The sequence below is a fragment of the Heptranchias perlo genome, chromosome 18 (assembly GCF_035084215.1).
Source record: "Heptranchias perlo isolate sHepPer1 chromosome 18, sHepPer1.hap1, whole genome shotgun sequence".
Lineage (NCBI taxonomy): Eukaryota > Metazoa > Chordata > Chondrichthyes > Hexanchiformes > Hexanchidae > Heptranchias > Heptranchias perlo.
The window spans coordinates 27257750-27284083 of NC_090342.1; the positions used below are offsets into that span (position 1 = coordinate 27257750).

Consider the following 26334-nt stretch of genomic DNA (forward strand, 5'->3'; position numbering starts at 1 on the left):
TCCTGTTCAGAGAATGGTTAAAATGTGGAACTCGCTACCACAAGGAATAGTTGAGGTGACTAGCATGGATGCATTTAAGGAGAAGCTAAATTAACACATGGGAGAAAGAAATAGAAGGATATCATGATGGGGTTAGATGAAGATGGGTGGGAGGAGGCTTGTGTGGAGCATAAACACCAGCATGGACATGTTGGGCTGAATGGCCTGTTTTTGTGCTGTACATTCTATGTAATTCTATATAATACCTCTCCACCGACTATCATTCAGTATCCAATTTTCCCTCCGTGAAGCACCTTGGGACATTTTAAAAACGCTATATAAATTCAAATTTATATTGGGCCAGATTTCGCTGCAAAAGCAATATTGATAACAAATGACATAAGTTAGACCATTGTCCTCCCGCTCATCCAGCGACTACTTTACACCAAAATTTGATGGAGAATTGATGAGAATATACCGCAGCGAGCATTGTGACAAATCTGAGGCGGCGCAGCCAAAGGCCATTGCAGTTTGTAAATGATTTTGATTGCCATCAAGGGCCCGATATTACCAGGGCGGCGGGTTCGTGGCGGGGTGGGGTGCGATTGGGCGCGTGGGTAACACGCCCGGTGAAATCAGTCTGCCCCGAACGCAATCGCAGGCTGATTGGATCCACTTACCTCTTGTTCCGGGTTCCCCGCTGCTGAGCTGCGCGGCGGGCGGACTGCGCATGCGCAGTAAGGTCTGTCAGCTGGAGGAGCTCTATTTAAAGGGGCAGTCCTCCACTGACTGATGCTGCAAGAAATAGGAAAAATTACAGCATGGAGCAGCCCAGGGGGGAAGGCTGCTCCCAGGTTTAATGATGCCTCACTCCAGCTCTTACTGGATGGGGTGAGGAGGGGGAGGAGAGTGATCTCCCCCACCGCCCCCCCCCCGGCGGGTGGGAGGAAGCGGCCTGCCTCTGCCACCAAGAAGGCCTGGCTCGAGGTGGCAGAGGAGGTCACCTGCACACAGTGCAGGAGGCGCTGCAATGACCTAAGTAGGTCAGCCAAAGTGAGTACACTTTCTCATTCCCCTACACTCCGTCTGCCACATCACCGCCCCCACCCCACATCTCCTTCTGCACTGCCAACACTACTCTGTCACATCACCCCTCACACCCACTTAAACCTCATCCTCATCTTACCTGCACTTACTCACCTCGCCAGTACTCATCCCGCCACTACCACTCAACCCAATCCTCATACAATCTCATGGCTCTATCTCATACTCACCCTCTCGTGCATCTCTTTCACAGTCAGTCTCACTCAACCTGCCACTACCTGTGCTGCAGCCACAGGGCATGCATCACATATGTGCAGTAGGCAGCATAAGGCAAACGTGTCGTGAGCACAAGGGTGTTTGAGGGTTTGTCATGGTTTTTACTTATATTTAATTTCTGAGCAACTCCCATCACATATTATATTGGCACCACTACTGCCACGTCTTTGTGAATCTTGTCTGGTTTGTGCAATAATGCCCTTTCCTGAGGATCACAATGAAGACCCACACCTGATGCCACCCATTATGTCACTGCAGAGTGGGTGTAGGTGTATTTGCAGGGCTCTTTTGTGCAGACGACTGAGAAACGTTGGCGATGTCCCCGGTGGCACCCTGGAAGGATGCGGAGGAGAAGTGGTTGAGGGCAGTGGTGACTTTGACAGCGACAGGTAAGAAGATGGTGCTCGGGCCAGCCGGGAGAAGCTCGGCATGAAGGAGGCTGCAGATGTCCACGACTACATGTCGAGTGACTCTGAGCCTCCGTGTGCACTGCTGCTCAGAGAGGTCCAGGAGGCTGAGCCTTGGTCTGTGGACCCTGTGGCGAGGGTAGTGCCCTCTGCGATGCATCTCTCTCTGCCGTTGCCCTCCCTCCTGCTGTACAGGTGGATGTGTCACAGCACTGTGTTGTGGAGCGCCACGTGTCAGAGGTGGACGGTGTGGACGGCGAGGCTGGTGATGCTGTTCGCCCTCCGAGGAGGTCATGACTGCAGCTACGGCGGCCCCCATCCGGAAGATGTACATCTGAGGGGGTCCGCAAGGTAGGTACATGTGTCTGGACACCGGGGTAAGTGTGCAAGTTGGTGAATTTTCTTGTCAGGAGGAGGGTGGTGGAGGCCAAACTTTGTCCCAAGTGACAGAGTGGCCTCCTGCAATGAGTGAGGGTCTCCCCCCCCCCCCCCCCCCCGCCCCCGCTGCCACACCCCCCCCCCACCCCCCCAACCTGTCAAATGGACCGTTGCAGCTGCCACAGGCTGATGGCTGCAACACGTCCATTTGAACTGGGAGTGTTTCCCCCAGTACGGGAAACAGTCCCAGTTGTTTGTAAAATCCCACCCTCCTAAAAATCTCTCGTTAATCAGGTCTGTAAACGACCTGAAATACCAAAATAAATACCTTAAGTGGCATCCCGCCGGCTTTAATTGCCGGGGGGTGCCACTTAAGGTGTTTATTTGTGGGCTGCGCGTGCATGTCAGCGCGTCTGTGGGAAACCCGGAAGTGGGCGGGTTGGAGCTGTGCTCCTGACCCGCCCCGGGAATCCCCGATTTTCAGAGCCCCCTCCCACTAGGAACGCACCCGATCGCGGGTGCTAAAATAGAGCCCCAAGTTTCTATAAGTCCTGATCTATTAATATACCAACATGGTTATGAAGATGCAGATTTATAATATGTATCCCCTCTAAAGTTTAGTTGCCTAAATTAGTACGAAGATTTTTGAGGTTTTTAATTCTGTACAATTCATTAAATAAATTTAAAACAAAAATAGACAGTTTCCTAGAAGTAAAAGGAATTAGGGGTTACGGGGAGCGGGCAGGAAATTGGACATGAATTTAAATTTGAGGTTCGGATCAGATCAGCCATGATCTTATTGAATGGCGGAGCAGGCTCGAGGGGCCGATTGGCCTACTCCTGCTCCTATTTCTTATGTTCTTATGTACAGTAAAATCCCTTTCGAGGACCACCTGTAACAGAACATGTAGAAATGGCCTGATATTCCTAATTAATCGATTCGTCATTCAGGTTTGAATGTGTATTGAAGAGCCATCAGAACGTTATAGGCAGATTTCACGACCTCACTTAATAAATGGAATGGAGAAAGTTAAGGGGATGGATAAGCAAGCACTCACTGTTATTCTGCTAGTATTCATTATACCGTTGTAATTCATTAAGGCCAAATTACCTTTCTGAGGGAGACACTGCGTGCTATTCTACACAATGTGAACCAGATTATTGTCTGTTTACTTGCCTGCACATACAGTATTGCAAAGGTCAGATATATAACTATATACCGTGGGCCGATTCAAATCCATGCTTACTGTGAATCGCATCGGGATATCAGTATGGGAATGAATAGAATTTAGTGCATCTGTAGGAGATAACCTAATGGTGCGATTTCTTTGTTATGGTGGTAATACTGAAGCATAAAAGTAACAGGAGATATTCCATTACCCTAATGCTTCTTACAATGGGAATGATTACGATGCCAAATGAAGTGCTAACCATGAATCCATTTTTGTTAACGGAGCTGGGCTTCTCTTTGGATTGATCGTGTGCATGAAGTGTGGACAATAAGGCATCAAAAGCAGAAAGGATACCCCTGCTGCAACCATCTTGAATAAACACATAAATTACAGTGCTGCCAGGTCTCCAGCATCATTATTTTTCAGTCTGAGTGGCAGCGGAGTGAAGACTGGCTTAACTGCAGCAAATTTGTGATTGCTATTGATTTTAATGGGGCGGAGCTATTATAATTACCTTCTAACTGTTTTCAGCAAGGGGTAACGGCAGAGCGATGCAAAAGTTCCAGGAAATTATGGAGCGGCGTAGTAATTGCGTAAGTTACTCACACCATAATTTACTGGAACTTCTGCGCTCGAATAATGGCGTATGTCATCGTAATGGTACAAGTTTTCAGCAAATTCCAGGCCATTATTTTACTTGGGTTAAAGATGCTATATAAATTAAAGTCGTAGCTGCTATTGTTGACATGAGTGAGAAAATTCCAGTGACTTGTCACAAATATTTCTTCACTGAGAAGGACATGGCTTTCACTGTACCCCTCCACCTCAGTACCACAGTGACCAGGAGTTTTGACTTTGGGTAACTGCAGGCATGAACTTTTGTTGTAGCAGCAACATGCTGCATCACTTAAATAGATAATAAATGTTATCAAGCACTTGGTGTATAAATGATGAGGATGACCCTTCTATTACAATGCACTGAAAAACGAAGCCTCTTGTAACTACAATCATTTTGTTTTGCAGCTGTAGTTGTGACTGGTAGTTTTTTAATCTTTGATTTATTTTTATAATTGCTTACAGATGGAGCACAGACATCGAAAGAAAGATACCCCAGTGCCAACAAGCACCCACCACCTCTTTCTACAAATGAAAAGTCTGATGTGTGCTAATCTAGGGGAAGAACTCGAGGTCTTCTTTTCAATTTATGATAGCAGGGAGAATCATCCCGTCAGGTGAATTTACATATCTTCCATTTTATTTGAAGAAAAATGAACTTTTAACACAATTCACTGTGTTTGAAATGAGATTGCTGTGGGATCTGTACATTGTTAACCTGCAGTTTCAGCTGCTAATGATGTAACTGAAGCAGATTTCAGCAATGGTTCTTTTTTAAATGCTCATACGCTGTCAGTGAAAGCTTGAAATAGATTGGCTGTCTCAAAAATGTAGACTCCTCTTGTCTGTACTCTAATGAGGTATGGAACGTAGCCAAAGGCTATAGTTGCTGGATCTAAATCATCATTACTGAAACTGCTGTTTTTTTTTTAAAAGATGACACACTATTGATTAGTTCTAACTAAACTGTGGAACACTAGCCTGTAATGAAAAATTCATGCCTTCATTAGACATTGGCCCTGAAATTCCTGGGTTGAGGGAGGAAGTCGGCAATTACGCTTTTGCAGGGCAGGAATTTCTGACCACTGGAGCATAAATTCATTCAGGGTCCGTTGAAGTAGCCCCCACTCTTCTCGTGGCAGCCATATGCAAATGATGGCGTTAGGACAAAATTATGTCACCCATGTTTAATTCAGTGACTTCTGCCATCCCATCTGGCCTTGAGAATGTGCATCACTGTTTGAAATGTGCAGTTTGCCAGCACCCATTCACCAAGATGACAGTACTTGGTTAAAGGGGCACTGCTCAACTGGGATTGTTTGTGGAGATTTTTGGTCATATCTTGACCCATGGCAAGTATTGTAAAAAAAATGTTCATTGTCATATTCAAGAAGTCTTTTGCTGCTGTCTGCAACACCCTTTGAAAGCATTTCATTTCAGCACATTGATTGAACTATAATATGAGGGCTGCCAATGGGATTCGCACTTTACATGATCCATATGTTGGAAGAAGAGGACCAGTAAACAGCTGTAAGGGAAGCTGGATTAATCGAGCAACACCAGAGGAGAGCCAGACCTTTCTGGCACTACCATTTTGCAGGATGCACAGACCCAGGCAGACTTGAGATCTTTTCCAAGGGATCTGTCTCAGAAGGCTGCACTGCAGTTATGGATGTTTGGAGGAGCTCTGTTCATTCATTCAGCTGCAGCCAACCAAGGTCCACAACATGCACAGCTCTCGTATTGGCAGAGAAAGTACTACAGCTCTCAACTTTTAAGCCACAGGCTCATTCCAGATAACCAGTGGGACTTTTGTCCAGATCGACCAATTTGCTGTGCACTACTATGTAAGGCAATTCTCCAATGCTGCCTTCCCCAGGACAGCTCAATTTATACAATTTGACAGTGCTCCCACACAGATGACTGAGAAAAGCATCAAATTTTAAAGAATTGCCAGATTTCCCAGGGTTGTAGGGGCTATTGATCAGACCCATATGACATTGCATGCTCCAAATATAAACCCCCATATTTATATGAATCGCAAAGATTTCCATTCCCTAAATGTGCAGCTCTTTTGTGAGGAGAGGCACAGCTTCTTGCGCATGAATTCACAATATGCTGAGAGTTGTCATGACGCTTTCATATTTGGTCAGTCCAGTGTCTCAGCTGTATTTCAACAGCAGTGGAAAGGGGCAGGATGGCAAGCGATACCAATTACTTCTATTCTATCTTAATCAGCTGCTTTGTGGATCTCGTATAAGAAAAGGTACACATTCTCATGAATGCACTGAAGGTGCAGAGACTTCCATATCTCCATCCCTGACCGTCGGGTCAGAGTAGAAGCTAATTATTGCCATTGCTTCATCTTCACATGCTATTAAATGCTGGTTGTTGCCACAGAACTTGTGGCCTTGTTCTGTCCTCTTCCTGAATTTTCGAGGGTCTGCAGCATATCTTGCCCCCTGCTGGTGGGATTCTTGCCCTATGCCACCAGTATTATTTAAATTATCTGAACTCAGGATTTCTTCTGGGGTCAGCCTCCTTTGGTTTTGGTAGGCTTAAGTGTTGTCCCACTGCAATTATTACACCACATTGGGGAACCAGGAATTTTCAGGCCATTGTATTTAGGGTGCTGGATTGATCCAGATTAACAAGACCTTGTAATAAGGGTGCAGGATTGACCTGGACTAACTGGACATTATGGGGCCAAGTTTCATCTTGTGATGCAAGTTGTGTCTAAGCAGTTAAGAATTGATGCTAATTCTGCCTGAGTAGTAATGTGTTAATAGCAATCACATGTCATGGGTTAGCTCAGATTAGAATGAGCCTGTGACAAATAAGTTAAGGGGTGTGATGACTTTGACAGTCACTGGCAAAGCATGCATAATTTCATGGTTTTTTTAACATCTTTTTGCCTCTCCCAAGAGACTACATGGTTGCGGGGCTGGGTGTGAGGGAGGGAGGCCGGGGAAGGGAAGAAGTGTTTAGCTATGATGATCCGGCCATCATGATGTGGGGCAGGCTTGATGGACTTGCTGGTCTTTTCCTGCCCATCAATTTTGTATGTATGTTTGTACATAAATATTTTGCTTTACTTTCTGCTGCATTGTGCACTGCTCCCATGTTGCTTCCCTTTATAGCAGCACTTTCACTGCAAATAAAGTTCTCGGTCAGCTTTGCTTAGTTGATAGTGCTCTTGATTCTGATTTAGAAGGTTGTGGTTCAAGTCCCACTCTAGGACTTCAGCATATAATCCGTGCTGATGTATCAATGCTGTACCAACGGAGTGCTGCATTGTTGGAGGTGCCGTCTTTCAGTTGAGGTCCAGTCTGTCTGTCAGGTGGGTATAAAAGATCGCTCAATAACATTCAAAGAAGAGCAGTGAGTTCTCAGAGATTCCTAGCCAGCATTCTTCTCTGAGACAACACCACCAAAAACAGATTATCTGCTCATTTATCGCACTTACTGTTTGTGAGACTTTGCTGTCTGGAAAATGGCTGTCACATTTGCCCACATAACAGCAGTCACTACACTTCAAAAGTAATCCATGGCTCGTAAAGCATTTTGTGCCATCCTGAGGATGTAATAATGTGCTATATAAATATTAGTTCCCCTCCTCTTAAAACAATATTTTCTGGAATGGGTTTCCTTCAGTATTCTTTGTAATGTATCACTGTTGGTTATCTACATTCAGATTGGAGGAGTAAATCATCTGTTGCCTGCCCCAAATGATAACCCCTCACTACTATTATTGATCAATGCTGAGTATATATACTGTATCTAAGATTTTCCAGAAATGTGGGTTGAGTTGGCTAAAAGAATGACAGAAGGAATTTCAACTCCTCTATGGTGGTTGTAGTTCTGCAGTGGGCAGTGATAAAACTAATGGGGTCAAGAGTTAGGCAAATGTGGATCTGTTTCAGTAGGTGGGTGAAACTTCATCAGAATATGATAGGACCATATGTCGAGGTTTGACATATTACTTCATGTTAAACATCATCTCCCCTGAGTGTAGTAAACTTTGAACTGTTATAAGCATTTCTGTATCAATACCATGACCAAATTGCAAAGTATTGGAGCAGAATTTATCTCTTCCTCTTTAAATCTTTATTGTTTTTAAACAAGGCTTGAAATGACTTGCCTCTGAGTTATACAGACCTTAAGGATATGCATTAAATGGCTGTACCAAAACAAAGAACATGTGACTGTTTGTTACTATAATGCCAACTGGAAATCTGGTAAAGTCTAGCTTTGCAGTAACTGGATATACTGTGTTTATGCAGTTTGATAACAAATCTGCTTTGTCATGTGTGAAATTAAAAAACCTTTCGTGCAGGATTCCTCAGAGCAAATTCTCTTGTTAAAGTGGACTTTTAATTTATTTTTCTGCTTTTCTTTCTTAATCTTTCATTAAAAAGGGAGAAGGCATGCTTGCCTTTGGAGAAAGCAGATTATACAGCAGCATAATAGTATAGAATTAGACTAATTATTGGGCTATAGTCCACTAACATGGATAGAAAGGGAAAAAATGATTTGAAGCTACCTTTCATAATGCTAAGGATCAGAGGTTCCACTCTGTAGAAGAACCTCTGGATGGAAGATTACCGGTTCATTGCAGAGGAATGGAAAATAAATGAGAGTTCAGGAGGAAGAGGGAGAGAGGGGGATAGAAGAGGACTTCAGGTTTCATGCTGGCCATGAATAATCTTGCAGAGGCAGATTGATGGCTGCTGTTTCTAGGGGAATGACATCCTAAGATGCAGGTTTACAGTCCCATACCGGTCTCCAGATCTTGGCAGATAGCTATGCCTTCTGTTTCAGGCAGAGAGACACCTGCTCATCGATAGCATTTTTCTGAACCAGATTCCACTGCCGAAATAGATTTTATTTACTGAATTTTCCAAAGCTGCAGAATAGACTTCTGGTTAACTTCAGAACATGAACCACAAAGTACAATTAAGCTGGGCCTAAAACTTTAAATCCTGGAACATGTATTTATATAGTGCCTTATCACCTCTCATAGAGTGAATGTCCTTTTGCAATTACGATTGTCCTCTAGTAAAAACGTAGTTTGTTTTTTCCCTCACACCAAGATCATACTGTAAAATGCTGCATTTCAATGGTTTTACTCTAGTACATTTGGATAATGCATTATACATTTTAAATTGAACTCCTGTGTAACAGTATCTCTTCTCCAAATTGCAGAATGTTTTAATGAGGTTATTCTGCTTTCCATCAACTAGAAAAGTTCATGACACAGTGTCCCTGCATTCTGGTATGTCAACTCAATTCTGATGCTCTGGTAATCATTTGTTGGCACCCTGTGGCTCCATCTTCTGCTTTTATTTCGAAATATTGGAAATTGGTCTTTTTTCTATAGATGATCATAGTCTTTCCATAGATGATCATAGTCTTACTTTTCAGCAGCATTGATTCTGGTGTGTGAGTGTTACCAGAGGCATTGGGCAAAAAGAAAATTTGTCTAATAATCATTTTAACTTTGCTAATTTATCTGAATAATTTGAACTATATTTCAAAACTCAAGATAGAAAATTACTATTTATACATCTCCATTATTAATAAGTGAAAACTGTACTGGGGTTTTACAGAACACTATTTAAATAATATCCTTAAATGATATCTTGAAGGCAGTGTCCTGTTTGAAAGGCTCGGTCGCCAAATTCTACCCTTGTTAAAATGCAGACAAGGACTCTCAGCAGTGGCTAGAAATTGCCTGTTGAGACTTGGTTGTACATGGTGAAATTATAACAGCTACTCCACAAAGTGCCAAGTAATAATCTAATAGTTTTCTGCTTTTTAAAAAACATGTGGCTGTGAATAGTTCCTGCAAAGTTCTCCTTTACTGTACATTGACTTATAAGATTCAGTGGTTATTAGTCCATTTACCAACCTTCTTTGACCAACACAGAGGCATGCACAAGGCATTGGGTGTTAGTGTTTGAATTGAAATGTTAGAAAGTTTTCCACCTAGATAATTCATATTTTCATCAGTGTATTGCTCTCCCCTCTTTCACCTTCCCTTTTGCTGTCAGATTTTTAATCCGGAAGGTAGGGCAGTTAGGGGATGGATTTGGTCATGAGATGTGGTCGAGGTCACTTTGCTATTATCTGACAGAATAGATGTATTCAGCAAGGTGGGCTCATTGTTTCACCCCAGGATGGAATGTCCCTCCTTAGCATAGCACTCCATCTAGTGGCCCAGCCAAAAATTGTGCTTCCAGGTTGCCAGTGATTAAAGAATAATGTTAGCAAACATTGAAGGATAAAATAAACTGATCTACATCTATAAAATACATTTCATTCAGATTGTCACAGAGTTTCATTTAAATTCTTATGTAAAAGAAGGATTGTAGTGTTTTGTATTTAGGTTCAATCTGTTCAGACAGAATTTCATTCGGGTTCAGATCCCAGTGCCAGATTTAATAGCGGAACAGCTGGATCATTTTGTCCTGGAATTAATGCTGCAAAACTTCAATTGTACATGAAAGAAAGACTTGGATTTATATAGCACCTTCTCATGTCTCTCAAACATCTCAAAGAATTTTGCAATAATTATTTAAATAGATTCTTAACATCAGAAGAAACAGAAAAATTCTGACTTCTACTTTTAAAAAAAAAATTACTGCAGATAGCTGATGTAGAATTTGGTTTGCGTTAGCCTGCCGTCAAGAGCTGGGCACAGGGAACAATCCCTGTACTGGAACGGTTGGGCTCCAGGCCTTGTTTACATCAGACTGGCGAGCTGCGAACACATGCTGGGCATCCCCAGGCAGCTCATCGGCAAAGACAATTTGAATTGTTAGCAGCCCTTGGGAAGGTCTGGGAATAGGGAGGGTCAGCACTCTGGAGGGAAGGAGGGCGACTGGGGGGGGGGGGGGTGGCGGGGTGTTCAGCGATCGGGATGGAGAGGGGCAACGGAGGGAGAGGGGCAACGGAGGGAGGGGGGTGGGGGGGAGAATCGGGAGAGAGAGGAAGTGATCAGGATAGGAAGGGAAGCAGCAATCGGGAGGGGGACGACCAGTGGCCATCAGTGGTTTTAATCTGGAGCCAGGAAAAGCACTACTGCTTCTTCCAGTTTCAGATTCAGGTAAATATTTTTTTAAAAGTTACCTTTTTGGTGGCCTGCAGCTGTGCCTTTAAGGACCGTTGGTTCCGCCGCATGTAGACCTGGCATTTCTGAACACAGCCACCCTAATTTAGTAAAGGGCGCATCAAACAGGCATTAGGCCACTTCTTTGCATAGACATAGGGCCTAATGGCTGTTTCAAGTGTGGGGCCTGGATGCCTATTTCGATGCCGATACTAATACGGCAGGCAGTGCGCCTCCGCCTCAGAATGTGCGCAAGCATGCTGCCTGCCATATTGGATGCTATGGTGCACGTTTCTCACCTGTAAAATGGGCGCAGTGTCATCAAATTTCCAGCCACTCTGTTTTTGATGGTATTCATGATGTGGAGATGCCGGTGATGGACTGGGGTTGACAATTGTAAACAATTTTACAACACCAAGTTATAGTCCAGCAATTTTATTTTAAATTCACAAGCTTTCGGAGACTTCCTCCTTCCTCAGGCAAATGTTTCAGGATCTCCTTGAAGCCTACGCATTTATACATATAGAACAATACATGGTGTTTACAGACTGCCCCTGCAACTGCCCGTTGCCAAGGCAATCACCGTGTTCAGACAGAGAGGTGTCACCTGCAGAACCCCCGAATACACATTCAACAAAAAAACAAACAGGGAAAAAAAAACAGAGAAAAAAAACAGAGAGAGGCAGAAACATCCGGAAGGCAGAGAGAGCCAGCAAATGACCCATTATATTAAAAACAGATAACATTTGTTCGCTGGTGGGGTAACGTGTAGTGTGACATGAACCCAAGATCCCGGTTGAGGCCGTCCTCATGGGTGCGGAACTTGGCTATCAATTTCTGCTCGACGATTTTGCGTTGTCGTGTGTCTCGAAGGCCGCCTTGGAGTACGCTTACCCGAAGGTCGGTGGATGAATGTCCATGACTGCTGAAGTGTTCCCCGACTGGGAGGGAACCCTCCTGTTTGGCGATTGTTGCGCGGTGTCCGTTCATCCGTTGTCGCAGCGTCTGCATGGTCTCGCCAATGTACCATGCTCTGGGGCATCCTTTCCTGCCCCAGAGCATGGTACATTGATGGTATTGATTGAGGAAAGAATGTTAGCTTGGACATGCAGAGGACTCTGCTTTTTTGATGGTATTGATTGAGGAAAGAATGTTAGCTTGGACATGCAGAGGACTCTGCTTTTCTTTAAATAGGGAATCCACAAACTTTTTTGATGGTATTGATTGAGGAAAGAATGTTAGCTTGGACATGCAGAGGACTCTGCTTTTCTTTAAATAGGGAATCCACAAACTTCTGACTTGGGTGAGAGTATTATCAATTAGACAAGTGAACATACTAGATAAAATGGATCCATTAATTGTCACTAATGGATCTATTAATGGTCATTAATGGTCCATTAATGAGTGCTCCTTCAGTGCAAACTTCAACAGAGTTTACAATCTCAACACAGCTAAAATCAGCTGGCTCTGTAAAACTTTATTGAAGTTTGCACTAAATTTGAGCCCAAGTCAGTTGCATGAAAGGTGAGTGTGCCTAATCCGCTCTCTTCCCCTCCTTTCCTGTTGAGTTTTTCTCTTAATAGAAAATTTGCCAGCACTGCAGAAATTAAAAATTAAAAATCAAACCCACCTCAAAATTATTTTTTAATACCACACTTACTGAATTGTTTCAGTTCCCTGTTGCTCTTGGGCCCTGGGTCTCATTTGCTCTTGGAAATGCTCAACTAAGTTTTGTCAACTTTGTGATGCAGGGGATTTGATATTTAAACTGCTGGTAGCTGTAGCATTGACTCCTTCCACAAGAGAGTCTGTCTGAAGAGAAAAGTTTCTTTTGGCACCCCTTTGGTCTCTGAGACAAAGGTAATACATAAGACACCAATAGCTGAGAATATAAAGTAAGGTAACCAAACATGTATTCACTGGAAAAAGATTTGTTTAAGGTAGTTTCTTTTACTGTTCTGACATACTGATGCTTTCTGTTTAAGAATATCAGTTGAAAAATGATAGCAAACCTCCTTAAGATTTTGAATTCTTTTAATATGCTATAATTGCATGTAATTAGTTATCTGCTCAGTTTAAGCCCTATTTTGCCATATGTTTCTGAACCCTGAGCAATACCATGGTACATTCCACATATAACACTCATTTCTGGCAGCATGACATAGCTGCAAAAAAAGTCAATTTTATAAACCTAACGAAACTAAAGTGTTTTTTAATTAATGTGCATTAATACATTCTCTGTTTTAGTATAGCAAATATACAGTTAAGATTTATGAAGACAGGAATTGAGATTCTTGAGTTGTAGAAAAAGAATCCACTGTATAACTAATCTAATTTGCATATGAAATTAGCTCAGATTAGCATAATTCATTTATATTTTCTAAATATTTGCACATCAAGATTCCTGGGGATAGGAATTAGGATTTTTGAGTTACAGTCAAGCCCTCTTTGATCACAAGATAAATAACGATAAGGAAACCCGTTTGGCCCATCTTAGTTCATTCATCCACAAAGGCTGAACCCCCGTTGTGGCATTCAGCTGTTGAACTCCAGGGTTTCTGCTTCCAGAGGCCCAGTCCATGTGTTGATTACTCTATGTGTGGAAAAAAAACTCATCAGTCTCAAATTTGCTTTTAATTAGATTGAATCTATGTCTCCTTTTCCTACTCTCGCAATTTAGTTTAAAGTAATTCTCTACCTTTTCCATCCTGTTTAGTATCCTATATACCCCTATAACTCTATACCTGTCAGTTGGCTCCTTTTTGAGAATAAAAAGCCAAAGTTCCTCTAGTCTTGCCTCATACCTCAGTCTTCAAACACTAGTGATCAGCCCTGTGGCTCTTCTCTGAACTGCCTCCAGTGACTAGAACTGGATAAACTACCCGAAGTGTGCTATGACCAGAGTCCTATAAAGCTTCAGCAGCACTTCCTCTCCTGACTGGTACACTACTGTTTTGGCTGCGTAGTTAAGCATTTTATTTGCTTTATTGATTGCTGCTCTGCAGTGGTTGGATATTTTTAGCATCAAGTATACTATAATCCCAAGAACTCTTCCAACTTCATTCTTAGCTCTTTCAACACCATTCATAGAGGACATGTTCAGTGTTTTTTCTTATGGGCAGTACTTTACACATGTCTATTAAATTTCATCTACCATTGAACCACTTGCTTACATATTTCGTTCAACTCATTTTGTATTTTCAGAGCTGTCTCCTCAGTGTAAACTACTTCACCTAATTTAATTTCAAATTTGCACTGAGTTTCTGAACCCAGGTTGTGGACATAAATTAGAACCAGTAGTGGTCCATGTACCAATCTCTGAGCACTCCCCCCCCCCCCCCCCCCCCCGCACCCCCAAATCCAGTGACAAAATCATTGAAACATAGAGCATCCTTGTCGTCCAATTGTATTACAACACCTACCATGATGGAGTGAAAATGAACCAGATCCACAGTAAAACTGTATAATATATTAAAAATCTTAGGTCTCTCTACACACCCATACTTCCTGCTGTCAGCTTTTTCCACTATAAATTTCTTTGTCCACGTTTAGAATGAAAACTACCTATGTAAATGAGTCACCCTGTAATTATATCTTCTCACCACTGGCGGTGCTGCTGCACCTCAATTTTGCACCTCCCTCCATCCATACGACAGACAAATTCCTAAATTCCAACTAAGTCTGCATCCAAAATTGCTCCAAGTTTTGCGATTTCACTATAAATAATATCATCTCAACGTACTATATAACTAAGACAAGAATGTATGACTGTAAAATGGGGACTGATTTATATATGCATGTCCTGGTCCAATTATGTTCTGCCCTTCAACCCCATTTCACCTGAACACAACACTTGGATCTTGACTCCCTGTATGTAACTCTACAAGAAATTGACTGGTATCACCTTTTCAGAAGTGGATATTGGGAGTGATTTCTAGGGATTCATTTAATTCTAAGGTTTGGGTCATAGTTCAAAAACCCACTGGACTATGCAGTCTATCTAATTCTGAAATTCTATTATTTTATTCCTTCAGATCAAGCAGTGTTGTCCTCTCTGCCTTGCCTGGCCCCCACCCCAGTACTTCCAGAATAATACAATCCTTCTCTTCCATTAATCCAAACTAACAAAATCTGGTAATAAATCAATTTAGATTATGGCTGGAAAGTCAGATATGACCGGATTAGAAATTAGCAACCAGGCTATATAAATGATTCATGACTTCCACCAGCATGGCAGATTTAATTCCCAAAGTATCCACATCTTGTACCACATATCAACAAACTTATATGTTAATTGCTGGCTGAATGGAAAGTTGAGGCCGAAAGTGATGAATATTTTTGACAGCTCCAGCCTTCTGTTAATTTTTAATTGCCATCCAGTGTGCATCAGCTAATTCTAATTATCCTGTTAACTTGAATTTTGGAATATGAGTAAGGACATCGTGTTAGCTGTAGCAGAAAGATTAACCAGCAATTATTATCCCAATAATAATATCATTTTATGTCACATTAATTATGGAGCCAGAACGTAATTCCTAAGGAAATTTTTAAGTTTTACATAATCTCTACTTGATTTTAGCACATGTCCAAATAGAATAGTAGGATAATAATGTGGGACCACTTTTCAAAGTTTATTTTTATAATGCCATAGAATCTAATTAATCATGTTTGCTATTGATAATTTGTTTATCTCCATGACTGCTGCATGTTTTCGCTTGTATTGTCCTTTGCTCTTTCTTCTGTTCTGGGCTGATTGATTACTCACCTCCTGCGGCTGACCGAGTATAAATTCCAATGTCCACATTTATAATGGAAACTACCTATGTAACTTGTTGCCCTGTCGCGCACTCACCAGTGGTGGCTCTGTAGCCTCTGATTCTTAGATTTTGAAGTTTTAAAACTTCTTTTAACACTTTTTTTTTCAGATTCAGCGTCTCAGAGGAGAACATACCACATATTGTTGCCTCTCAACCTGACCTACATTTACTGCTAGTTTATATCAAGCGCTCACACAAATTTACAGATCTTAGGAATGTAGGAACAGGAGTAGACCATTTAGCCCCTCTTGCATCACATCTTCTGTATATGTATAACTCAGTAAGGCATAGCTTCAAGATTCAACATAGAGTTTAAAGCTTTGCCCCACTAACATCTTTTAAGCGCACCACAGCTTGATATGTACTAGCTCACAAATTAGTGTCCAAGTTCTGGACATGTTGGCCATTGTACATATGTTCCTTTAGCTTCTAGCATCTCAAGAATACTTTTCTGATTATACATTGAAGGCACAGTCCTGATCTGGAGAAAGGCCTCCTTGGTGAAGTGTGGTTGTAGGCTCCTTTTCTGGACAATGACCATAATTCGTAGAGTTTTTGGGTTGGTGGCAGGAGAAAAGATTCTTGATTTACATTATCAAAGGAATTGCATGTGTAAAACGTCTCCACTCACGTACCAAAATTGCTCTGGTGGGTCCATGGGCCCACACATATGGGTGACTGTAGTCCTGTGCAGTCTGCTTTATGTGCAGCCAGAACACCATTTGATCATTCCTGTGGAACTTCTCCTCATCGTCCAGCTGTCTGAAGGCAAGAGGACTTGCCACAGGAATGCCTATCCTACCATTGAAAATTGTACAACTTGATAGTGAAACTCCCTTGAATGGTAGAAGGTGAGAAAAGAAAATCAGAAAAATGTAAAATGCAGAATTATATTTCTTCTAAATGCAAAAAACAGCAAATCACCAAACTAAATGTAACAAAACCAAACCAAAAAGGCAATAATAATAATAACTCAAACTCACTCAGACAGCCCCACAAACCTTTAAGAAACTCAGTTCTGAATGCCAGGAAATGACTTTAATGGTGCCTCTTTCATACTGACAGTCAGTGATGAGGCTATTTTTCTGGAGAGTCCAGCTGAGAAAAAAATTGGTTGCACACTTTCAGGGCAATGACACTACCCTCTTTCTGCCTCTTCCCCTCTGCCTGTGGACTGGGTATGTGAATGTGCTATCAATGCAGACTAGTGGGAAAATTCCCTTTGTATGGACACAAATAGTTCTGACTTTTTGCTGCTGGAGCATTTTGTTTTCTGGATACTGACTGTAGTTCATATATTTTAAGAGTTGGTGATGTGGGAGTAGATCTTTACATTCTTATTTTACAATATCAAAGGATTTGCATGTAAAACACAAGCAATTTTCCATGTTAATTTACTTCAAACTCATATGACGTAGCATGCATTGATTAGAACTGGGGTTCAGGAATCAGCTTGTAGACTATGAGCAAAACAAGAGTGATGCAGATGGGAAATATTTTTTATTTTCAAAGAACAAGATCTAGAAAAAGAGTTTGTCCTGATACAAGTGTACGTGACCAGGTGAGAGATCAGTAGCAATTTGACTCACCTCTCTAAGGGCTATTGGCTTTGATATTACTTCTTTGATAGTTTGTGCTAGGTTTTGCTGAACTGTCAAATAAAACCCAAACTAAAAGAATGTTTTCTTCCTTTCTCCCCTCCCAGGATATTTTGGTTAACTGTTTGAGCACTGTGATTGCTTTTCTCTACAAAGATCAACCACATTCTATTCTACCAGCCTATGGCATTGAACACATCTAAGTCTGCATACATCAGAAACCTCTTTCCTCCCCTGCATTTTCAAAGCCATCATAGATGTTAGCTAGCTCTTGGGTATAGGTTGAAGCATTCCAAAATGGAGCGCATGATCCTTGCTCAGGGAATCCTTTTTGCATGAACAAAAGATAGACTTCAAATTCCTAGCCATTACACTAATGCCAAATTCACAACTCATCACAAAAAAAACTTCCTTTCTTTCTTTTTTTCCCACCTCCCTTTTCCTTAGCATATACGTTTGCCCGTCTCACAGCTGGGAAAATCAAACTCTGTAAAGATGAATATACCTCTGCACCACTCCCTTTCACACTGCTCCTCGATAAGCAGATTCTTAGGCAGGTGGTGGCCAAAGATAGATCTGCAATGATTCCAACTTCCCAATTGGAGCCTTTCTGATTTCAAACATTCCAGCGAACTATGGGACAAGGCCTCCCCACTAAATTCTGGATAGGCATGGAGGCAAGTACTGATATTCATAGACTCCCAGAAAAGACACCAGGAACCTGGAAACTACCAGTGGTAAATTGAAACCGTAGACCTGAAAGGAGGCTTGTAGCGCTCTGCAAGGGTGCCTTATGCTCATCGTCTCTGCCCCCATCGCGACACAGCAGCAACCTCCCATGTACTGTAAGTTGCTTCAAGGTATGACGTGACCTCCCATTAAGTTAGAACCATACAATTTTACATCTGCCTGTGTTCAGAACAATCCAAAACTATTCCCACTGCCAATATTCTTCCCATAGACCTATATTTTTCTCTGCTTCAAATATTTTCCAAATTTCCCTTAAAGAAGCAATGGTTTCTGTTTTAACCACTCCATGTTCCAAGAACCCTTGCTGTAAATTGTAAACAATTTTACAACACCAAGTTATAGTCCAACAATTTTATTTGAAATTCAAATAAAATTGTTGGACTATAACTTGGTGTTGTAAAATTGTTTACAATTGTCAACCCCAGTCCATCACTGGCATCTCCACATCCTTGCTGTAAAGAAATTTCTCCTCACATCTTTCCTCACTTTTAATGATCGTTTTAAATTGATGATCCCTCGTCCCTGACTTGCCAACTAAAGAAAATAGTGTTTATTTATTCTATCAAAACTCATAATTTTAAAAAGAGCTATTAAATCTCCTCAGTCCTTCCATGAGGGTATATTCCCATCCTTTGTTTTTCCTTCCATAATATATTACTTCACAGTTATCAGCATTGAATTGCATCTGTTACCCTGTCTGTCATCTTGAAGTCTTTACAGACCTCCTTACTGGTTGCCAACCCTCCACTTATGTGACATCAACAAATTTCAAGATTGTGTTCCCGATGTCCAAGTTTGTGGACCCAACCCTAGGGTACACCACTTTCAACCCTTCTGCAATTCAAGCAACACCTATTTATTCTAACTTGTTTTATGTCCTTCAACCAATTTTCTATGCATGCTGCTACGTTTCCTCCTGACCTATACACCTGAGCTTTTGTGACAAGCCTCTTGTAAGATACCTTATTGAGCACCTTCTGAAAATCCATGTATTCTATATCTACTGCATTCTTTTTATCTAAATTGTTGACAAGTTCCACATTGTGCAACAGGATTACTCTTCAAAGCTCAGTGCAAACCTCCGAAGCATAGAGTACCCCCATAGACACTTCTCTTCCCTTCAGTTCATACTGTGCTCCATGATTTTGGCAAACACAGAAAACCTACATGGTTCTTGGGAGTTCAGGTCTGAACTGAACTAAATATATGTACTGTACCCGAAAGTACCATGTAATATGCATGTACCATAATCTAAGAAAAAGATTAAAAAGGAAAATAACTGGTTTTATCATTCTTGCATGATCGCACTCCTTGCCTATCTGGTCTGTTATAAACATGATGTGGAGATGCCGGTGATGGACTGGGGTTGACAATTGTAAACAATTTTACAACACCAAGTTATAGTCCAACGATTTTTATTTGAAATCTACAAGCTTTCGGAGGCTTCCTCCTTCCTCAGGTAAACAGGGCAGGAGTACCAACTTCTCCCCCCTGCAGGTTTTCACAGTTCTGATTCCAGCAAGGTGATATTTCCCTCACCTGTGGTTTTAACCAATAACAGCAACTACTGTAACATACATTATATAGTGAAAGACATCTGCGAGCGATTTGCAGGGTTGAAGAAATTAACTGTGAGCACGAAGGGAAAATGGTTGAAGAGAAGTTTGTGAACCTTGGGTGGAGTAATTTTCTCTATTTAATGACTCAAAAATTAATTGATTTAACAGAGATTGTCAATAGTTAATGATGACTTCACAACAACCAAAATGCAACAAAACAGAAGAAAAGTAACAGATCACTTTAATTTAATTTTAACATTTTTAGTAAGTGCAATCTGGTCTGAGCTCCATGGTTCTCAACTAAATGGCCCATAAGGAGAAGATTGGATACCACGAATGAAGTAAACACTGATGACTAATGCTAATCAGTAAGGAGATAACAGTAATTGATTACAGCATAATTGCACAATACATCTTCAAAGGTTGTTAACTGAACAAATTCATCCCCTTCATTATTGATTTGTTGCGGTACTGCGCTGTTTTAATTGCGGTCTGTTTTTATATTGGATATCTGGTAAAATTCATGTTGTATTGACAATTGTAAGTGTTATTTTCCTTTGGCTCTCTATCTTCAAATAATCCTGTTGCTGGGATGCTTTTAAAATTATGATCGCTCCCAAGTTCTCTGCTGAAATCCAGTGTTCTGCACAAAGAGAATGCTTCCATCATTGAAAGAATAGGTGCCCTCTGTGATTCCAAATGTAATATATCTCAAGAATAAACCTGCATTATTAGACCAAGGAAATATTCTGTACACGAGACACTGGACCAAGGTGTTTTTATTGGCCAGTGGCAAATGAAGGGAACTGTATACTTCACAGTAAAAAAAGGCATCAGTGATGCTCATGATCAGAAGACATCTCACTTACCCAGAAGTGGGTGTGAATTTCCCTTGTGGATTAATTAAGGCATCAATGCAATAATCCATATTGTGCCTGAAATTAAAGTCATTGCCTACTGTTTCCAAAAAAGATTGGGCAGAGGGAAAAAAAAGAGGGTTAAGGCAGCAAGTCTGAATGCCAGATGTCACTAAACATGCCAATCACTAAGTTACAAATGCTGAATCTACATCCTAAATATTACAATGTTATTTCTCTTTTCATCTAAACAATTCAATTTGATGATATGATTGTCTGTGTTAGTGATTGAGACTCAAAACTTTACACTATCAGAAGAACAGACTATTGAGAAAGGGGAACCATGTTAATTTTTCAATAAATTTATGGGCATCCAGAGTTTAAAATACTTAAACTTGGTCATTTTAGAAAGGGATTGATTGTTTGAGTTTAAAATGTTTGATGTTGGTAATTTATGAATTTATTTTTAAAATGCAAACCTTTTATTTTGTTTAATTTACAAAAAAAAATTCAAATTTTTTATCAAATGTCTAATATTTGTTTAAATTTTGTAGTTTCAGTATAAAACAAAACCAACAGAACTAACGCATTTTATTAGAAATTTCTGAAATTGCAGCTACCAGCTTAAAATAGTGGTCAAGATTATTATAGATCTCAATTAATTTTGTAAACTAGCTTGTTTTACTGATTATTAAAAGGAAATGTAATGAAGGATGGAGAATCTAATAGAATGATCAACTCCTCGGATTGTGACGGGTGGGAAGAAACAAGGCAATGATTTATGATCCTTTGAAACACCTCGGGATTGTATTCTGCATTTTCTGCAAAATAAAAGGTGTTAATATTGCAGTAACTGAACATCATTCATCTTATAATTACATGAACAGCTTATTCCCAAGCCCCTGAGACTCAGTTCATTACCTTTCTCCTCATTAAGTCGATGACTTTTAATGCCACTTTTAAACATGGTGGCAGGCTTTATATTAACAAGAGCACCAACATAAGTGATAAAACATTTTATGTCCAGTATAATTTACCATATTTGTTAAAAGTATAGAATAAATTCTGTGTGCCGTGCACTTTGTTCTTCTTCTGTAATTTCCTGCTGCTCCTGAACCTAGTCGTAAGTTGAAGAGAGCTTCTGAACAAGTGCAATTGCAGGAAATTCATGTATAAGGCTCTAACTTGGGGATGGGGCCATTATTATGGGTGGAGATGTATTCTAATGGAGGGATCAATAAACGATTGTAAAAGATCAAGGATATTTGTGCGTGTTGTACTTGGGTGTGTAATTCACTTACATCGTAAAGTCTGCAATCATTTAGGCCACATAATTGATTTGCACCCAGATTGCGTGTGTATCTTGGCGCAAATACACAGGAAATTCCAAGCCATTGTATCTTGTGGGATTGTTTGCAATATGTCTGCCTTTTCACATTTTTACAGTTATCAAATTAGATCTCCCAGTTATAATATTTTCTATTTTTTTTCCTATATTTTCTACTCCCATTTATTCCTCTCCTTTGGGTCCCCAGAAAATATTCCCCAACCAAGGTGATGAGCAGATGACCTGCTCCTAGAACTCGGCTTTTGATCTGTCTGTCAGAATGTACACGAGCAATTGAGAATAAACCACCTTCAGACTTCTTCCTTCCTTCTCCATGGGGGAAAAATTCTGGCCTGGGCTTGGCACCTTTCATCACCATTTTATTTTAATTTCAGAACCATTTTGATGAAATTGGCAAAGAGTATATAAATTCCATATTTTTGAATTATAAGATGCTTCAACTAAAATAAAAGCAGAACATGCTGGAACTACACAGTAGGTTCATTAGCATCTAAAAAGAGAAAAGATAGGTTTGTCGTCTTCAGGAGACCTGACACATTAACCTATCTTTTCTCATTTCAGATACTGACAGATTTATGTTTCCAGCATTTTCTGCTTTTATTTTACATTTCCAGCAGTTGCATTATGTTAAATCTTCAAAATGTTTCAACAGTTTACCTGATTGATTTTTAAAATTTTAATGTGGCTCCAAAATCTTTATTTTTAAAAAATTCCATCCTAAAAACCTATATTGGAGGGAGTCAAAACAGATCAACATACAATTCAATTCCTTAAGAAACCAACCCATATTTTAAATTGGATGCACATAGACTAGTCCTCTTGCGTTAATTAGTGTCAAGGAACATACTTTATGTTTAATTGAACACCTCCCTGTTTGACAAAAGGCTTTTATCTCCTATCTGTTACAGCACAACAGCAATAGAAGTGAGGTGCCAATTATTTGTGGTTACTATTCTGTTAAACTTCTGAAGTACAGCAAAACATTTGCTTTCTTTCAATATATGTAATATGAGAGACTATTTTTAAATCATTTTTATTCAACTCTTCAAAAAAAATTGGTACTTAAAAAGTAAAATTCGTGAGCTTATGAGATAATATCTACATGCAAAGAATATTCTTTCCTAGAAAGGCCCTGTGATTATTAACACTCTTGCATTATCTGTTGCCAGCGCCACTAAAAACTTTATAAACTGTTTCCTGGTAGACCATTTTAACCTCATCAAGGCCTTTAAAATAATAATCCTAATAAAACACTCCTGTTTTTCAACTGGGCTAGGCATATTGTATCGGAAGTAATTTACTGGGAATGTGTAATATTCTGGGTTGCCTTCAGTCGACTAGATAGAGGGCTGCTTCCAAATTGTGATGCCTAAGATCACATGTGCTGTGTCAAAAGATGACGGATCCTCATGGCTATCTTTATTTCCTTGCAGTGAAAGGTTCTTTGTAAAACTGAATAAAAATGGTTTGCCGAAATTTCCAGAGAGAATGGAAAGGCAATGCACACTCTTTGTTGTAAGTATAATGTTTAGAATTAAACTTTTATTGTGTATCTGATCAGAAACTAATTGGATAAATGTTCATGCAGTTCAGCATTCTTAGCTTGTTAATTTTATATAAATGCTGTTTATATATAGTATTTCATAAATTGCAGGCACCCCTCGTAAAACCACCTTAAAAAGGGGTAAGAAAATTAGACATTACATGAGACTGGAAGTTACTTGCCTTAAAATAGGAACCAGTTCGTCCATTAGCATTACTAGCCATTTACTCAGGAAAGATGTATAAACAGGTTTCTTACTATCGTGGAATCATTAGTTAACATTAATATCACAGATATTTTTAAATACTGTATTAAAAAAAAGTCGTGTGTATTTGATATGTTCTTGAAGAGGGAATAAATTTATATGGTGCATTTTTAATTCTATGAGCTGCATTGTAATAGTTTATAGTTTAACTGACTTCTTGATACTCATAGTGTGTAAATATTTCATGTTGTGCCGAACCAATAAACATACAATGTGGATTTTTTTTTAATAAGTGATGAGATTAGATGTCATCCATCCTTTTGGGGAAGGTATCAGTATATATTATGATATATAAAAAGAAAAGAGACCACCAGGCCTATCAGTGTTCACTATATTTTTTGGATAATCCACCCGTGTAGCCCTCTCCCCAGTCCCCAGTAATGCTAGCTCCTGGGGGCAGATAAAACTTTCAGGAAAAACTCTGGGGAAATTCCTCCTCAACTCTTTCAGGCAATTGAGCAAGCAATTGAGTCCCCTTCGCCCACATTGTTCAATTATGCAGCCTAATTTGTTACGTGGATGCATTCGTTTTTAGATGTAGGGTAAATTTCTAGAGATTCATTTGTTATATATTTTGTTCAAATCATCTGAATAAAAATGAGAAGACCCAAAGCTAGGTAGTAATCCAGAAAAAGCTAGGTAGTAATCCAGAATTGTAAAATGTTGTTGTTCAAAGCTGTTCTGATTTCATGTGTCTTTTTCAGGATTTGGGGAGCAGTGACCTCAGGAAGGATATATATATTACTGTTCACATTATAAGACTGGGTAAAGTTTATTTTTTTTAAATCAGTGGACTTTAGTCTGTATGTCCTTCTGTCTGTTTCTATACCTTGATGATAATTTATTAAAAATTAATATATATTTACCTGTTGTGGCATTATTAGGTCGAATGGCAGCAGGTGAAAAGAAAAATGCTTCCAGCACACAATATCGACGGCCATTTGGTTGTGCAGTCCTGAGCATTGCTGACTTGCTGCAAACTGAGAGGGACACCAGGGACTCTAAAGAGGACCACATGCTAAAAGTCTACATGTACAGTAAAATTACTTTATTTTCAGTATTCTTTACTCAATGATGAGGTTCAAGGGATGAGATCTTCATCTCAAAAAGTTGATTAAATAATAGGAGTGGTATTGAGTTAATGACAAAGTGACATGGGCAGGCATCAGACTTGCTCTGCTGCTAACTGCCAACAGGAGATTTCAGCCCATTGTTTCAAAAAGCAACCTGCAGAGTTTTGGTGAACGTGTTCGTGCATCAATGTCCACCCAGAAGCAAGGGTTATTATTTGTAGCATGAAATTTCAGTTCACTGTAACATTAGGAAACTGCCTGTGGCAAGTGTAGTGAAATAGCCTATATTCATTTGACTTAGCTATCAATGAATACTTTCTGCTGCCCTACGGCCTGATTCACAAACAGTAGCATAATCTGTGATTCATACACTTATGCTGAAGTGATACCAGACACACAAAGTAGATGATTATTAATTTTAAGGTATAAGGCTGTCAGTACATTAACTTCTTGCTGCACTAATCTTGGGATGCCATCAATCAGTAGTAGTTTGTTACTTGCTAAATAGATTTTTAAATTTGGGATAGGTGGGTTTTTGGAGGAGTATACATTTGTTCATAGTGAGATTTCCTTCAAGCACTTGCTGAAGTGAAACAAAAATCAGAGATGCTGGAAATACATAAATCAATTAATGGACCGGAATTTGCTGGAACGGCAGGATTGGTGGTGTACGCCATTAATCGGACAGTTCCGTTCTCTGTTCATTTTGCACTATACGTATGCCACAATTTTCTGGAAAATCGATCCGGCTACAGCGTAGCGAGGCCAATGACGAATCAGGGACCTTGATCACAGCGCAGCCAATGACTTACCCTGCAGACGTAGCACAGGGTTCTATAACCAGCTGAAAACAGCCGCCATAACTCGGATTGAGGCTTTGCACTGGGAGGTAAGTGAGCTGCAACTTTTTAAATCACCTTAAATCAACTTTAAAAAGCTCATTTCAGTTTTTAAAAAAAACCTTGTAAAACACTGAAAATTAATTTCCAGCGTTTGCACATCCTCTTCCACAGAAATGTCGCAGGAAGAGCTTAAGAAAAGGCCTCACGATATTGGGGATGAAGTCAAACGTCGGCGAGATCGGCAGCTGGGGCCTCCAAGGGTGAGGGCTCGCCGATAGTTGAGCCATGTGACGTGGAGGAAGGTGGCTGAATGGCTGAGTGCCACGTCGGTCGTTCCACAATCGGGCGATTAGTGTTACAAGAAATACAATGACCAGACCAGGACAAGCAAGGTAAGCATTCATTGAGCTTCAATTCAGAACTCAGAATTCTATTATAAGTAATAAGTAATCAAAAGTTGTCTTTCGCTGTAAGTTTTTTTTAAAGAAAGGCTTGAGCTGTAAAGGAATTCTATTTGTTTGCTCAAGGCAGAACCCAAGTAAGTCATTAAATTTTTTGCAGTGGGAGCCAGCCTTTTCAGAGTGGGCAGCTAATGAATTTGACAGCTTCAGTCACTGCTGAAGAAAAGATTCCAAAGCCTGAAAAGAACCTTGTCATTTCAACAGCTGCATCTCATGCAAAGCAACCCACCTATCCTTTT

General features: G+C 40.3%; 1 protein-coding gene across 1 annotated transcript in view; it reads left to right on the forward strand.

The window, feature by feature from the left end:
- LOC137334698 (dedicator of cytokinesis protein 4-like) overlaps positions 1-26334 on the forward strand; it is a 329737-nt gene that overhangs the window by 134223 nt on the left and 169180 nt on the right. Inside the window, exons 8-11 of the mRNA XM_067999572.1 lie at positions 4337-4488; positions 23345-23426; positions 24424-24484; positions 24604-24751. Of these exons, the coding sequence (XP_067855673.1) occupies positions 4337-4488; positions 23345-23426; positions 24424-24484; positions 24604-24751 (443 nt within the window). The remainder of the gene's footprint in view (positions 1-4336; positions 4489-23344; positions 23427-24423; positions 24485-24603; positions 24752-26334) is intronic.